Source organism: Meles meles, chromosome 7 (genome assembly GCF_922984935.1).
Source record: "Meles meles chromosome 7, mMelMel3.1 paternal haplotype, whole genome shotgun sequence".
Classification (NCBI taxonomy): domain Eukaryota; kingdom Metazoa; phylum Chordata; class Mammalia; order Carnivora; family Mustelidae; genus Meles; species Meles meles.
In genome coordinates this window covers 108,976,976-108,994,319 of record NC_060072.1, presented here as the reverse complement: position 1 = coordinate 108,994,319, position 17,344 = coordinate 108,976,976, and the positions used below count along the sequence as shown (strand labels likewise).

General features: G+C 48.4%; 1 protein-coding gene across 6 annotated transcripts in view; it reads right to left on the bottom strand.

The window, feature by feature from the left end:
• DDX11 (DEAD/H-box helicase 11) overlaps positions 1-15,769 on the bottom strand; it is a 36,060-nt gene extending 20,291 nt beyond the window's left edge. For all 6 annotated transcript variants that reach the window (XR_006819615.1, XM_046011694.1, XM_046011696.1 and 3 more), the window contains exons 1-6: positions 15,669-15,769; positions 10,716-10,900; positions 10,323-10,470; positions 3,589-3,837; positions 3,047-3,133; positions 2,601-2,758 (exon numbers count right to left, since the gene is read on the bottom strand). Coding sequence is in view for 5 of the 6 variants with exons in the window: in XM_046011694.1 (XP_045867650.1) it covers positions 2,601-2,758; positions 3,047-3,133; positions 3,589-3,837; positions 10,323-10,466 (638 nt within the window). In the remaining variant the exon portion in view is untranslated. The remainder of the gene's footprint in view (positions 1-2,600; positions 2,759-3,046; positions 3,134-3,588; positions 3,838-10,322; positions 10,471-10,715; positions 10,901-15,668) is intronic.
• Between the last annotated feature and the right edge of the window lie 1,575 nt (positions 15,770-17,344).

The window sequence follows — 17,344 nt, the reverse complement described above, 5'->3', positions numbered from 1 at the left end:
GCGCCTGCGTGGCTCAGTGGGTTAAGCCTCTGCTTTCGGCTCAGGTCATGATCTCAGGGTCCTGGGTTGGAGTTCTGCATTGGGCTCCCTGCTCAGCAGGAAGCCTGCTTCCCCCTCTCGCTCTGCCTACTTGTGATCTCTCTGTCAAATAAATAAATAAAATCTTAAAAAAAAAAAAAAAAAAACAATGAGCTATCACCTCACACCTGTTAGAATGGCTATGATCAAAAAGATAAGCGTTGGCAAGGGTGCCTGGGTGGCTCAGTCAGTTAAGCAACTACCTTTCGCTCAGGTCCTTCCACTCAGGTTGCGATCTCAGGATCCTGGGATGGAGCCCCATGCTGGGCTCCCTGTTCAGCAGACACAGGGAGCCTGCTTCTCCCTTCCCCCTACCCTGCTTGTGCACACAGGTGCATAAAAGTGCACGTGTGTACTCTCAAATAAATCTTTAAAAAAGAAAAGAAGATGAGTGTTGCCAAGAATGTGGAGAAAAGGGAACCCTGTGCCCTGTGGGCAGGAATGTAAACTGCCACTCTGGAAAACAGCATGGATGTTCCCCCCAAATTAAAAATATTAAGTAGCATATGATTAGGCAAGTCCACTTCTAGGTATATACCCGAAGGAAACAAAATCCGTATCTCAAGATCCCTGCACCTCCCTGTTCACGGCAACAACTAATGAAAACCACCAAAGCATCCCCGGACAGATGAATGGATAAAGAACACGTCGCACACACAGTAAAACAGCTGTAAAAAGGCTGGCAATTCTGCCAGCTTGACAATCCAGATGAACCCTGACAGCATTATGGTAAGTGATGTAAGTCCGAGAAGGACAAATTCTGGGTCATCTCATGTGCAGAATCAAAAAAAAAAAAAAAAAAAAAAAACACCCAAACTCCTAGAAATAGAGAGTAGATTGCTAGGGGCTCAGGAGTGGGTGAAGGTAGCCAAAGGGTATGATCATTAATAAGTGATTAATAAAATAATAAAATTTTTATTTTAATTAATAAGTTTTATTAATTAATAAAATAAGTGACCATCGTTAACATTGTATTATGTATTTGAGAGGTGCCAAAACAGCACATTTTTAAAGAAATATTACGTACGTGAGGTGATGAATTAAGTGACCTCATCACAGTGGTCCCTTTGCAATACAGATGCCTATCAAACCCTCATGGTATGCAACTTCAACTCACACAGTGTTCTATCCTGACTGTAGCTCAATAAAGCTGAGGGGGAAAGAAGGAAGTCAAGGCAGCCGGGACGCGGAGTGTCCTCGGGTCAAGTCAGATGGTGCACTGCAGCCCAGCTGTGAAGGTTTTCTCCATCACCCGCCAACGGCAGGTTTCAGACGCTGGAGTTACACTCCACACACTCGGTCACCACAATGTCAATGACAATGTGGGACACATGGGACCTGGAGTCACTTTAGAGGAGCAGGAAAACTCCCTTCTAAGCTGGGAGCCCAAGAGGAATGACCTCTAGGGACACTCATGCCTTGGGGGCAGAGCCGCTGACGTCAAAATGACCTCAATGCCCTTCCTAATACCCAAACCTGATCAGGTCGCTCTCCCACTTGTAATGGCCCACAGCCCCGCAGCCCCGCAACATGGAGAAAGACACCCAGGGCCCTCGGTGGAACTCCGGGGCCCACACAAACTGACAGATGCCTCTTCTCCCCCTCATTTGCTCTTAGCCCCTGGACCTTCTCTGTGTCCCTCAACCCACCAAACCTGTTCCCCTTCCCAGACCAGGGCACTGGCAGACCTCTGACTAGCCCTGTCCTCCAGGTCTTCCCACGGCTCCTTCTCACCCTTCCTCACCTCCTCGGAGGCCTCTCCTGGCTTCACCCAGAGGAGCAACCCCACACTCTACCCACTGCCCCCGGTTTTATTTTCCTCCTGGGCAAATGCGCTCATTCCGCGCAGTTACCATCTGTGTGTCTGTCCCACCCCCCAGCCCCAACCACATGCAAGCTCGCCCAGGGCAGGGGGCGCACCGGCGGACTTGGCACTGGGGACCATGCTGCACCTAGAGCTGGCTCTCAAAGGGCATCTGTGCAACTGAAGCGTAGATGAAAGAGGAGGCCCTGATGAGGGGCAGCTGTCACCTTCACGGTCTTCTACTCTACCCAGCAGCTTACTGCTCACAAATCAGAAACCCAGACAGAAACTGGAGGGTGGAGACAACAGTTTAGGCTAAGGATACGTTGATGGTTTACATCCTAAAGCTCCCACAGTGTTGTCTGGAATCAAAGATTGAGAGACTAGAGCCGGCCCAGCTGCTCTGTCCCCAGCCCTGCAGCCTCGGCTAGGGCACAGCCCCGACTGGGTGTGACAGGGAGGTGCAAGCCTGGTGAGGGCAGTGGAGCTCGGACCCATAGAGCCAGCGCCGGCAGATGGAAGGGCACCGTCTCCAGCCTTCCGAGTGCTCCGGAGGAGCCCAGCTGAGAGCAGGGGCAGGGGGCTGGCACGCCATTCTTTCGGACGCCTTGTGAGGGGCAAAGCAATCTGCCTCTCTATGGGCACAGGAGCCAGTCCCGTGGGAGCCCCCATGACGACCCAGGCAGGGGCAGTGGGTGAAGGAGAAGCGCCGTCTCACCCGCGAGCTGCTCCCTTCTCCTCGTCACTCTCATACTCGGCGAGGACCAGCTCCTCCTCCCCAGACGCCAGCGGCTCCCGCGGCTCGGCCTCTGCTCCCGCCGCTAGCATCTCCCTGCTGAGGCAGAGGAGACGCTCCATCTCTTCTTCCTCTTGTCTCTGCCGAGGAGCATCGCCAAGCGGGAAAGAGAAACAAATCTCAGGACTGGACCCCCGCCCCCCGGACTGAGCGGCCTCTGAGCGGCTACCACTGAGGACGACACACATGCCACTATCACAGGCCTCGCTCGCCTCCTGGTGTCTAAGGTATCAATACCTCAGCTCAAGCTGCAGCTACTGGGCGATAAGAACTCAGATTGGGGGGGCTGGGAGTTGGCCCTGGCCACTCACCCAGGGGAGCGACAGCGCCCACGCACTGTCCCCGCCACCCCGGCAGAGGGCGCTCACCACGCGCTTGGCTGCATACTTGAGCTGTGCATTGTGCCGAATCTGCTGCAGGCGCTCCTCTCGCTTCTTCCTCCTGACCTGCTCCTCCTAGAGGGTGAAGCAGCCAGAAAGAAAACCGGTGCTTAAGTCCCCAACCATGCCCTTCTTAAAGAGTCCCGGGCAGGGCGGTTCTCCCTTCCGTGGGCAACACTCCAGGGGGCAACAGCATCCCCGACCCTCAGTGTGGGAGGTCCACACACTCCGTCCCAAAGCCACATCCTCTCAATCAAATTCATTCCCTTAATGGAGTCTGCAGCCGCAGAACTGCATTGCCAAGGGTGAGGGTGAGGCTCCTTCCGTGGGTGGGTAGTGAATGGAACTGCGCACCCCATCTAGGAAAGGCCCGTTGACATCAGCTTTGAAAAGACAGCACAGGTGCAGCACACTGATTCAAGGAGGCACTGCACAGGCAAAGGACACGCTAACCCCCAGAATCGACCCCAAATCACCAGCCAAGCCCTGTTTCCTGGATGGCTCCCAGCTCCTGTCACCCCACAGCTCACCTTCAGGCGGTCCACCAGGTCCCTTTCTTCTTTCTTCTGCACAAACTGAGTCACCCAGTCAGGCTCTCCTGCAGGCCTCGGGGTGTCTGGGGTCTCTTTGCAGGAGGATGAGAGAGACAGGGGTTGCTCCTTCCCGTCACTTAAGGGGACAGTTCCAGTTTCAAGGAGACGTGCCTCTTCCTGATGTTTCCTCTGCTCAAAATCACGGAGCCAGGAAAGAGCCCCACAAATAAGACTTAAAGATTTTCCCTACAAGAAGAAAAAAAGTCTTCAAAAACAAGAACAAAAACCAAAGCTTTCCAAGTAACATTTCTCATTTTAATAAAGCCTTCAAGGCAGGTCTAACTTTAAATATTAGAAAGCACTCTAAGACCAACCTGAGAAAGGACAGGAAGGGATTTAGCAAAAGGACAGCCAGAAAAGATAAGAAAAAAAAATAAAAATAAAGTTCCTGGCTTAATTATATAGCCCACTATTCCTAAAATAATTTATTGTGGCTTCTCAGGTTACATATAAGTACTGCAAGTTAACATAAGTAGAAGCTGAGGAATTAGATAAAGTCCCAAAAAAGAATTAAGGCCAAATACACATGGCTTGAAATCCTATATACTCGCACTGGGGAGCCACATTTGGCTCTATGCTTTAATACAGCCATGTGCAGACAGAACAGGATCAGTCCCATGAGATCCAGTCTTCAAAAAATGTTTAAAGCAAACTAATTGCTCTGGAGAACACAATTCTTAATTTAAAGACTAGAATATTCCCTACGGGTCCTCCCAGTGGGTTGAACTGTGTCGCCCACAAATTCATACGTTAAGTCCTAACTGTATGTCTCAGAACGTGACCTTATTTGGAAATAGGGTCACTACGGACGCATGTAGTTAAGAAAGAGGAGGGCCCTGATCCACTAAGACTGGTGTCTTTAGGGGCACCTGGGTGGCTCAGTGGATTAAGCTGCTGCCTTTGGCTCAGGTCATGATCTCAGGGTCCTGGGATCGAGCCCCGCATCGGGCTCTCTGCTCCGTAGGAGGCCTGCTTCCTCCTCTCTCTCTGCTTGCCTCTCTGCCCACTTGTGATCTCTCTCTGTCAAATAAATAAATAAAATCTTTAAAAAAAAAAAAAAAAGACTGGTGTCCTTAACACAATGGGGAAACTGGGCCACCGCGGCAAGCCCAGAGGGAAGGCAACGCGGTGAGACAGGGAAGGCTGGCCTCGGACATACTGAGGAGAGGGCCGGAACAGTCTGCTCTCAAAGCCCTCCCTGCCGACACCCTGCATCTGCACTTCTGGCCTCCGGAGCTGTGGGAGAGTATGCGTCTGTGGGTGAAGCCCCCAGCCCGTGGAGCACTGTTAGGGCAGTGGGAGCACTAACTTCTGGGAGGCTGCTGCATGGGCTCCTTCCCTAAAACTGCTGCTTCTGGGATCCAAAGGGCAGTTCAGTTCAGATGAGCCTCTGCAGGAGCCAACATGCTCTGGTCAGGGAGTCAACTATCCGAGCCTGCTTAACCCAAGGGGGTCTCAGAGCATCCAGAGGGGTCCTGAACCTAACATGGGCTTGAACGAACTGCAGGTAAAATGCACAGTGTGTCGGGTTGGGGATAGAGTGGAGCACAGTAGCTAAGGCTTCAGACTCCAGGCTGCCTGGCCAAACACTGGCTCTTCCACTCACCAGCTCTGTGACCTGAGGCTAACCTCCCTAGGCCTGTGTGCTCCACACAGGCAAAAATGGGAACAGTTAAAGAAATAAGATAAAAAAGGAGGCACTGTATATGTGTGTGTAAGTGACAGAGAGAGAGAGATGTAGTACCTTCCTCAGCATTGCCGTAAGCATTAAGTTCATAAAAGCGAACACCTACACCAGGACTAGAACAACAGCTGGTACATAAGTGAGCAATAGGAGCTGGCTTTCTTTTTTGCTTTTATTAAGTAATAAATTATTGTGTTCTTGAATAAGAACCTATTTCATGAAGTTATTTTTTTTTAAAGATTTTATTTATTTGTCAGAGAGAGAGCGCGCATGCACACACACGAGCAGGGGGAGCAGGAGAGGGAGAAGCAAGCTCCCCGCTGAGCAGGCAGCCTGATGCAGGACTCGATCCCAGGACCAGGATCATGACCTGAGCCAAAGGCAGGCACTTAACCGACTGAGCCACTCAGGCGTTCCCTATTTCATGAAATTCTTAAAAGGCCCTACGACAGAAGAGCACTTCTGAAGAATGAATGGATGACGTATCTTTGGAAAAGCTCACATATACCACTTCTCTCAGCTTTTGATAAATACGGAATGGTGAAGCCTTCTAAACAGCCCTCCCGAGCAGCGGCTGGAGGAATTCTGTACTGACAGGAAAACGGGGAGCCACTGGCTTTAGCTATCAGCAAGCTAGGGTCAGGAGAACCACTCCCTGTAACAGTGGCCCAGGGTCAGACAACTGGTCAGAGAGCCAGCACCCTCCCCTGGAAAGGGAGCTGAGGACCTTCCTAAGGGAATGTCAGAGTTATCTTTCCACAACCACAGCAGGCACACTCTATCACAAAGAGAAAGGAGAACTGAGGCCTGCAATTCTGTATCCTCTAATAAGACAACAAAAATTAAACTGGAAAATGTTAAAAGGATATATGACCAAATGCTCATGTTAGGAAATAAATTTAATAAAGTAGCCACAACATACCTAGCTTTGAACAGTGTTTTTTCATGGGGTACCATCCAAGATATCACAGTTCTAAAGTTTACGCCAAGTACATTCATGCATTCTAAACACCCACACTGTAGGGAGCACTGGGCTTGACGCTGGGAAACAGAGTTCTCTAGAAAATGCCCACAGGCACAAACTTAACACACGAACCATGGCCATGAGGCGTCACATTTCCCCATGAAGCAAGGGCTCCATCCAGATGGAGAGGCCAGCACAATGTGGGGGACTGATGAAAAGCTATAAAGGGGACATGGACAAGGGAAGCATCAGCATCAAGAGCTAAGTGGGGAGCTCAGCCACGGAGGCAAAGGTGAGGCACTGTGTGTAACAGTACGGCACCCCTGTGAGCAGTGGGGCGCCAATGATGGGGAGAAGTGCTTACTACAGGCGTGATCTAGACAATGTCAGAATGGGACAGCGATTTAAGTCACAAAGACAGGAGGCCCTGGAACCAAGAACATCGACAAGAAAGGGCTGAGCAGAGGAACAGGTTACATGGAACTTGCAGAGCCCTGAGATGGGGACCTAAACCTTCAGGTTAAAGAGGACAGAATGAACACATGATCTTCTGTGTTCTTTTCTGATAAAATTACAGCAAAGGAATAAAAGAGGCTTAAAACCCACAGAAACAAAGAAAGCGGAAGAAGGGAAAGTAACAGGTTTTAGGAGAGATGGAAAGCAGACAACCGGAACTGAGAGGAGTAAAGGATGCTAAGTCCGAGTGCCTGCAGAGATTACCCCCGATTCCTGTTCAGAAGCCCCAAAACTGCCAGGGACGTCCCCACCCTGCAGGAGACAGGACGTGTACCGTCTGGAGGGGCTGAGCCAGGAGGGCTCTGGAGATGGTGGGTCTCGTGAAAGCTGTGGAAGAGGGCCAGACCCAAAGCAGGACACACAGTGAAAGACCATGCACCTCAAGCCGCTTCCCCAAGACATCCTGAAGAATACTGGCCATCAGGTTGGGACCAGAAGGCAAGGGTTTAAAGGAGCCTATTCCGGAAAAACTAGATGGCTCGAGAGACATCGCACAGATGCTAATCATCGGACGCCCCAACAGAGAAACCAGCCCATCAGCCCACAGCCAGCCTGCAACCCAGGCCTGCCAGCCAGCCCTGCAGTGGCTTTTTCTTATACACCAACAGAAGACAGCCAAGTGTCACCAGACATTTGAGGAAAGCCTCTCAACAACGCACAGAACCCAAACTGGGGGAGGGAGGAGGATGGACAATGAGATGACACAGGGTAGAAAAAACTCAAAAATGCTACTTTAATTGATATCCTCAGAAAGATATTACTATTTCAGGGAGACTAGAACAGGATGCTATTTTTAAGAAGCAGAGAATAAGAACGAGGTCCTAAATATTAAAGACAGAATAACAGAAATAAACTGAAGAGAAAGACTGGACAACAAAGTCAAAGGAATCTTCAAGAAGCAGAATTCAAAGCCAAACAGAACAAAAACAAACCAATATGCCCAACAAGACAGGCAATTAGAAGAAAACATAGTAACGAGATTAACCAGAAGGTCCAAACTCAAAGAACGGGAGTACCAGGAAGATTATCCAATGTGTAAAAACATCTCAGAATGGAAAGAGAGAAGCTTCCTGGTGCAAGTGCCCATCAAGAGGCCAACACAAAGAACTGACCGCACTCTTCCAAACCACCAACCATGACCGACGTTTTGGAATACAAAGGACACATGATATCCTGAAATTCTGGAGGGCGGGGTAGGTGGACCAGGCCACCAAGGACCAAGGTACAGGTTGCACTGTCCTTCCCAGTAACAACAATGGAAACCAGAGGGTGGAGGGAACAACTGGGAGGGAAAAGCACTCTGCCGCTAGAATTATACACCCAACCAACCAATGGCTATCACACAAGCGAAAAGGCACATTGATACATTTTCAGACCAGCAAAGTCTCAAAATCTTACCCCTTCATGCGACCCTTCAGGAACGTTCTCTTTCAAAACAAAAGTGAACCAAGAAGACATGGAATCCAGTAAACAGAAAATCCAACCCAGAAAAGAATACACACAACAGGGATGAATCCCCAAAATATATACTCAGCCAGTATAAGAAGCCAGTCACCAGACAGGACTTACTGTATGATTCCATTCCCATGAAACTTTACAAAGACAGAACGCGTCTGCAGGATGGGAGGTCATCACTGGCTGCAGTGCGAGTGTGCGAGGGGAAGAACAGCAGCCAAGGGCACAACAAACCCGGGACTGATGGAAACGTTTTCCATCTTCATGCGGTCGTGGTTCTATGGGGGTTTACATCGGTCAATACTCACTGACTTGGGGATTTAAAAGGCGCATGTTTTATTATATGTCAATATAAAGTTGATTTTTCTTTTTTTCAAGGAGAGAAAGGAAATCCCTAGTATAACAGTTGTGAAGTAGATCTTAGGCGAACATAGAGAAGAAAGTCTCCAGGGTAAAATGGAGTTAGTAACTACTACAGACCAAACTGTGTCCCCCCCACAAATTCGTATGTTGAAGTCCTAATTGCCATGGGACTGTACTGGAGAAAGGACCTTCGGGGAGGGGATTACAGTTAAATGAGGTCCTAAGGGCAGAGCCCTGATCTAATAAAACTGATGTCCCAATAAAAGGAGGAGAGACACCAAAGATCTCTCCACCATGTGAAGACACAGTAGGAAGGGGGACCCCTACAAGCCAAGGAAGAGTCCCCACCAGAAGCCAGAAGCTACCCAAACCTTGTACTTGCCAGCCTCCCAAACTGCGAAATAAATTTCTGTCCTCTTAGCGCCCAGTCTGTGGTATTTTGTTATGGCACCTGAGCAGCCTGAGTAAGCTATAATTTTAAGGATGGACTAGCATACGGAGAGGCCCCTGGATGGTGTGAGAAAGTGATGTAGGTATATTAAAAACTAGACAAACTTTAAGAGGCAATTTTCAACTCTGGGAAAACAAAAATTATTCCAGAAGAAAACCCATAATCAGAGCATCCTGACTTAGCAGAGGCTAAAATTTTCCATATAAGTTACATCGGGAGGATGGGGCGCAGGAGGGAAAGGAAACAGTTACAGAGCTACATCTTAGCTATCACAAGAGGAAGGCACAATGACTAGAATAAATCAAGAAACAGCACCAAGCTTACAATTTCAGATATGCTATGCAAGTATATTTCTTAGGAACCAGTTAAAAGAATTCAAAGTACCTGCCCAAAGAACCAAGTTTGATAAATTTGACTTTTAAATGACATGCATGCATTATTTTTTATTAGATTTTTCATATGACTTTAAACAAAGGAGAGGGATATGTTCAACAACACTAACTGTTGCAGAGAGGTCAAATAAGGACTCGAAACACCCAAATCTACTAATCAGGAAGTCACTGCTGATACTAAAAGCCATCTCAGGGGACTGGTAGGGGAAGAAGACCTGCTGCACCAGCCTGAGAGCCTCCTGTGGATGGAACTTGCCGAGCTCCACGGGATGATAGGGACATGGAGGACCTCTAGGAGGTTGCAGCCTGGCTGGGGGACCTTCGCATCAATGCTCACTATCACACAGTACTTTCTAAAGGAGAGGCGGGGGCTGCTCACTATAGCTCTATTGCTCTTCCTGGCCACCCTCTGATAAATCCCTCTGTCATTCCACTCCTGGAAGGAAAAGCTCACAGGCCTTTGACTGGATCTCTCCAGCACTCAGTAGCCTCGTTCCTGAAGATTAAACCAGTATGTTTAATCTGTGAAAAAGCGAAGGTAATTCGTTTCTCAACATCAGAGCACTTGTGTGCCCAGAACAATTTGGAAAGCTTTGGGGCTGTAGGTCTTGTTTCCTATAGGCATTCACATTCTCCTTTGTCTTCAGCCTAACTGTTCTCAAACCCTGGGGCTGCATTTAATCTTTAATAGAGGAAGTGACTGTTACTCAGAAAGGTAAACCGAGGGAACAACTTTGCCCAACTTCAAACCATGAAAATTTCTGCCTAGGTTAACAAGCATGCTAGGTGGCTTCTACGGTGTCATAATCAGGGTCTCTCAGAACCCTCCTGATGATCCATACTTACAGTGCCAGTCGGACTCTCAAATATTCCAATCTTGCCAGCCTCCAACACCCGATACAGCTCTGCCATGAAGTCTTTCTGGATGGAATAGGGTGTGAAGGGAAAAGGGAAATGGATGCCACCAACCTCCTGAGTTTTATTAGCCATCGTCCTAAAGGGGGAAAAAAAAAGGCTTGAAATCTAGAGCAGTTCCTAAGGGTAGTCTCAGGACTAGTTACAGAATCTCTCCTCAGGCTGTAGGCTTTTTTGCAAGCAGGGACCATGTTCTCCCCATGGTGCACGTCCTCACGAAGCCATACCCAGCTCAGGCAACCCATTGAGTGACATTTGTCAAGAATGGCTGTGCAGAACACAGCCCGGCAGAGCCCCGAAACAGAAACCGCCCTACCATCTTACCTGGGATTCCTTGCTTCTTGGACACCCTAATGCCTCCAGGAGAGGCGTGGAGACTTCGTCTGGAGGACCTGCGCCCTGGAGGTCAAGGATGTTGCTCCCGACTACCTGTGCAGCATGGTTCTGCACATGTCCGCAGCACAGCCTTCGCCTGGCAAAGCTGTCACACGTACTCCTGCTGCCAAGATCTGTAAAATCATGACACATAGGCAGAGGATCACCAGTACGGTTCTTTACGTGGCACGGATACACGCATATATCCGTATCTCAAAGGAGTCTTTAGTTTGCTTCTTCGTCCTGGCCTCCATTTCCAGAATACATCAGAGCTGCCTCCTAAAGCCTTCCCAGCCTCAATAATAAGAGCTTCCAGTCTGGTTGCAGACTGGGAGAGCTCTGCTGACAGGGAGTAAGTCCTGGCTGGAATTCCAGAGCTCCCCAACACTGAGACTAATGTGTAAAACAAAGACAAAAGAAAACTTACTAAATTTCCTTACTACCTACAGCCCACTGAAGTCTCTGAAACAGGGAGAGTGACATTCTCTAGAGACTCAACTGCCTCAATGTTAATACTTTGCTAAGGGCAAAAGGTGATCCTAGCCTGACTACCCCACTGCCCCCCCATGTAAGTCCACTTTAACATACAAAAATTCCTCTGGAGGGATGTCTGGGTGGCTCAGTCGGTTAAGCCGCTGCCTTCGGCTCAGGTCATGATCCCAGGGTCCTGGGATCAAGTCCCACATCGGGCTCCTGGCTTGGCAGGGAGCCTGCTTCTCTCTTCACCTCTGCCTGCCACTCTGCCTGCTTGTGTGCGCACGCTCTCTCTCTCTGACAAATAAATAAATCTTAAAAAAAAAAAAGTCCTTTGGAAACTTCTTTTATCTCTAAACACCCCAAGATAGGTGTTGGCAATCATCCCCCAAGCATATGGCCCACTGACATACATCTAAAGGGGCTCATGACTAAGGTTTTATTAGACAGTAATAAATGACCTTTCCCAAATTTGCTTCCAAAATTCCTTAGAGACTTACATTATCCCTAGCCCCCTCCCAGCTTGAAAATATATAATGGGCCACTCCTCATGACCCCATTACAGCTCTTTCTGCCCATGGATCTTGTCTCCGTGCTTTAATAAAATCACTTTTTGCACCAAAGATGTCTCAAGAATTCTTTCTTGGCCATCAGCTTCAAACCCTAATGTCATCTTTCCTACCTCAAGACCCAGCATTTCTCTTTCCTTGCCAGGCCAAGGTCTAAGAACTTCTCAGCTCCATGTTTGATCTTGTTTCCCCTCTTCTGAACCAAATTTCTCCAAGATAGCTTCTTCCCCTTCTTCCTTTAGATTTCTTTTTTTTAATCTTTATTTTAAGTAGGCTCCATGCAACATGGGGCTTGAACTCATGATGCTGAGATCAGGAGTCACATGTTCCACCCACTGAACCAGCCAGCTACCCCAACCCTTTCTTCCTTTCATCACCATGTGGAGGACTGACCCTTCCATCCTGATTCCCACACTCTCTTTGGAAGTCACTGCTCCAAACTATTTGGAAGGCCTATCTCTTCTAAGTATAAGTACTAATCAGTCTGAAATCCACCTACAATCGGCTACATGACTGGCTTCAATAAGACCAGTGCCGGTGCCAGTACATTTATGAAGGGAAAGGTAACTGCCATGACACTCTTCCGGTTATAGTTGAGGAGCACTTAACAGGACAGCGGTGAGAGAACAAGGATGACTCGTACAGGGGCGCCTGGGTGGCTCAGTGGATGAAGCTGCTGCCTTCGGCTCAGGTCATGATCTCGGGGTCCTGGGATCGAGCCCCACATCGGGCTCTCTGCTCTGCAGGGAGCCTGCTTCCCTCTCACTCTCTCTGCCTGCCTCTCTGCCTACTTGTGATCTCTCTGTCAAATAAATAAATAAAATCTTTAAAAAAAAAAAAAAAGGATGACTCGTACAAACTAAGACCACTTAATACTGAGAGGGAGGCATATAATTAAAAAAAGAAGAAAAAAAAAACAGGAAGAAAAGAGGAAGGTATCTAACAAATTTTGATCACCTAATATGCGTTAAACACTGCACAGGCCTTTTTACTATTATTACCCTGATTAACCTGTACAACACTGTAAGGACACAGTTGTCGGGTACTCATGCTTCCAGACACTAAGTAATGTTCAAAGGCAGAGTTAATAAGAGAAAACCCAGGAATCCACACCAAAGTCCATATGGGTCTCTTTTAGTCACATTCATCTGGAAAGAGATAACCAGCAGAGGCAGAAGGGAGATCTAATAAAAATATACATATTGAGTGGGGCGCCTGGGTGGCTCAGTGGTTTAAGCCGCTGCCTTCGGCTCAGGTCATGATCTCAGGGTCCTGGGATCGAGTCCCACACCGGGCTCTCTGCTGGGCAGGGAGCCTGCTTCCCTCTCACTCTCTCTGCCTGTCTCTCTGCCTACTTATGATCTCTCTCTGTCAAATAAATACATAAAATCTTAAAATATATATATATATATACATATTGAGAAATTACGCAAAACCTGCAAAAACCTACAACAGAAGCCACTGCAGAGTGGGATTTCTTGCAGACTAGAATTACAAAGCAATCCAGATCCTAAGAGAGCTCCACGAACTTCTCCAGCAAGTAAATACCCACAGATTGCCCTTCTGCTGCTCAGTCACATGCCAGATGGACCCACTCGCTGACCTCCTCCGCTTACTCATAGCTTCTGCCTACCCCAGACCTGGCCTGGCACAGGGTCTCTTCAGCACCCTCTACCTTTGAGCTTCAGAAGGGAAATTCTTTTCACATTTTTTAGTTCTAAAATCCCAAGAGAAAAATCTCATTAGCATTGCCTGTCCTTTTAAACTAGATCACTGGTCAGCCTACAGACTGGTGAGGTACCCAGCTTGATCTAATCGTATTTGCTGCTTCCCACTCCCTTCCACCCCTGCCTGGGAAATGATGGACGTTTAGGACTCTGCCTTCTCTGAGAAGCCTCCCCCTCTACTTGGCCACCCAATCCGGGTCAAATACCAATCCCTATCCAAACACACATACACCACCCTGCTTGAAGTCACGCTTTTGTCTCATTACCCTGTATTTAATTTCTTCATAGCTCTTAGCACTATCTGAACTTCTTTTATTTATAACCCTTTCCTACCAGAATACACGTGGCATAAAAGGAGGAACCCTGTCTGTCAGGTTCCTCCCTGCCCCCCAGCACCAGAGTAGGTACTGTGGCACCTAGCAGGCAGTCAAATAAATTCTGATGGAATGAACAGCCAGCTTGACATGGTGGCAGTAAGTAGAGGTTTCTGTTCTTCAGAGGTGTGGGCAGAGGAGGTTCCACAACTAAAATATCTAGTCCAAGAGCCAGTTCTTTAATGATTTCAAACTGCTTTCATAGAACTTCACAGCAACCCTGAGTGATATTTTCATTACTCTATTTTATAGATGAAAACACAGAGACTCAGATAGGTTGAGACTTGCCCAGTCACTCACCAAGTGCTTGAACCCAAGACTTGAACCCCATCTGCCAGACCTCCAAGGCCCCGGGATTTACAGTTCATCCCTTTTCCTCCCACCAGGGCAAGCTGACTAAAAAGAAAGACTTGGTTACTAAACATCAGAATGACAACATGAAACAATACAGAAGAGAAGTAATTATTATTTCACTTCCCCGTGGGTGGTAATTATGGCTCTCATTATTCCAGAAGCAGCACAGGCTAAATCACAAGTTAAAGAAGCGTTTGCATAAGTGCTTGAATAATGGATTGACTGAATGCTATTAAGGACATTTGGTGGGATTTTTTCTCACCTCTTCAGGTTGGTTGTGTGGTGGACAACCACGACCCCAGGCACAAGTTCTCCCTAGAATTCCCCACGAGTGCTAAGGCATACGCCAGATACTTATTAAAGCAGATAAAATACATGAAAGCATCTCAGGTATAGTTCTAGGATTAGTTCTGAAAGCTCATTTTCTTCAGTTCTCAATCATCACTCATTATTTGTGTATAAACTATTGCTACAGACTGAATTGTGTCCCCCAAAATTCATATGTATTCATATATATACTGTATATATTGTGAGAGCCCCAAGGATGGAGCTGGGAGGAGGACAGAAGGCTCCAGCAAGGTGAGAATGAGCAGGTTGTGGGCCAGGTCCTGGAGGACTGCTGTTGTGCTCTGAGTTAGCAGCACAGTATAGACTGTATTTGAAGATAGGGCTTTGAGGTTAAACAAAATCATTAAGGGTGGGGTCCTAATCCTTACAAGGACAGGTGGCTTTAGAAGAAGGGGAAAGAGGACTCTCTTTCCACACCATGTGAGGATGAGGAAGCGGGCCGTCTGCAAGTCAGGAACAGAGCTCTCACAAGGAACCAAATACACTAGCACCTTAGACTTCCCAGACTCTGCAACTGTGAGAAAACAAATCTCTGTTAAGCCCCCAGTCTAAGGTACTTTGTTATGGTAGCCCAAGAAAACTTGAAGCCAGCAGCGATTGTGCGGTTACGTTCCTAAAACACTTTAACTTCACACACTTGGGAGACAACACAGCCCAGAAGAACAGCTTCTCCACACCTGCTGCTAACTCAGAGCACAACAGCAGCGCTCCAAGATCTGGCCCGCAACTTGGGCCACCCTGCTGGAGCCTTCTGTCCCCAGAGCTGTTTCCCAGCTCCACCCTCGGGGCTCTCACAATATCTAAGAAGAACCTGCTACCTATTTGCATTTATTTCCACATTTAGGACACCTCCTCCAACATTCTGGTCAATTCCATTCATCCCAGTCCTCTAGACTGACCCCTACTTCACCTCGATTCCCTGACGGGCAGTAAAGCACAGCTTTCAATAGTATGGGACCCGGGTTCCAGGGGCCAAGTCCGGGATCCCAGCTCATGTTAATATCCCTAAGCCTCAGTCTCTTCATCTGTAAAAGAGAAACAGGTAACAACACTCACTTATAGCGTTGTAGTGATCACTAAATAAGGCAATTGATGACAAGTGCCTTAGCACAGCCAGGCTAAACTGAAGCCCCCGACGCGCGGTAGTTGTTCTTACGCCTAAGCGCAGCTCTACGGCGACTGCAGGTCCCGCCCTCCTGAGTCCGCCCTTCCCCCTCGCCTGGTTCCTAGCCTGCCAATCACACGTTGGTCCCGCCCCTCCGGCTCCAGAACCGAATTTTCCCGCTCCGGGCTCGCCCTGCCCCTCTGCACAACCGCCCGCCGCGTCTGCGCTTCCACTGGCGTCTACCGTCTATCCTCTCGCTTCGCCTCATCCTCACGCGGCACCACGCTCACCTTCTTCGCCTGCGGGACTGCTTCGCTGAAGCCTGGCGGACGACGAGGTCGAGCAGAAGGTCCCGGAATTTCAAATCGCGGCGCACCTCCGTCAGCGTGGGTCCCCGGGAGGAGCGTACTGCGTCGCCACGCCCCCGCGCCACTGCGCCTGCGCAGTCCGGAACGGGGAGGGGCGGGTGGGCTGTTTCGCCTTGTGTACCTCGGGGCCTGCCCAGTGGATCCAGCGGGAATTTTTTTTTTTTTTTTGCCCCTGGCGCGGGAAACCGTTGTCCTGACAGCACCCTAGAGGTTGGGGTCAGAATTCTGGGCTTTCTCCCTTTGCTCTCCTGCCAGATGCAGGATGTTTTAGTGATCTTCCTCTGACTGGCACCAAATGTACTGAGCTCAACAGTTGCTTGACTGGATCAAATTGGCCAATATTGATCAAATATTGGCCAGCACCCAAAGGACGACGTGCTGTAACCACAAATCAGAAAACCCGTATTCTTGTCCCGGCTCTTGTCAGGCCTTACGGGTGAACCTCAAGTTATTTTCCCTCTAAAATGGACGGCATCTGCCTCGGTCACCTCGACAGGGTTGTGCATGGTCTTGGATATCCTGAAATCGTGTAGATTAAAGCACTCTAGGAGAGTTTAGGTTATTGTTCCCACGTAGTGCCAGGTACTACCCTGAAGGGAAGGAAGCAAGGAAATCTAGTAAAGCACCAGCCCCGCTATCAGGAGCTTCTAGATAGGAGAACAAACATGACACCTTCACATCTCTGGAATTGGGTTCTCCTTTGTTTAGTCTGGAAATAAAACTACACCTGATGCCTATCAACTTTCTGAAAGTATGTCCAGTGATACTATCTGGAGATAGCATTAGATCCTATGGGTTAAGGGCTCAGTCCTACAAGACTGCTCCTGCCCCCACTTCAGACACCAATTACAGGTCTAGGTTGTTACCTACGCCTCTGACCCACTGGGCTTAGATGATGGGAGGTTCCCAGGACCCCAACCCCAGTCAGATTGATTTGCTATAGAGAGTCAGGGAAACATTTGCTTACTAGGTCACCAGTTTATTATAAAACCCAGATGAAAAAGATGCATAGGGCAAGGTTATGTGGGAATCTTCCATGCCTTCTCTGGTGGTACCACTCTCCCAGGACCTGCATGCATTCACTAACAGAAGATCTCTGAACCCACTACTTTTGGGGTTTTACGGAAGTTTCATTATGCAGGCATGATTGATTAAATCATTAGCCATTTGTGATTGATTATTTTTTTTATCTCCAGGCCCTCTCCCTTCCTAAGAGGTCTGGGGGTGGGACTAAAGTTCCAACCTTTTAATCTCTTGGT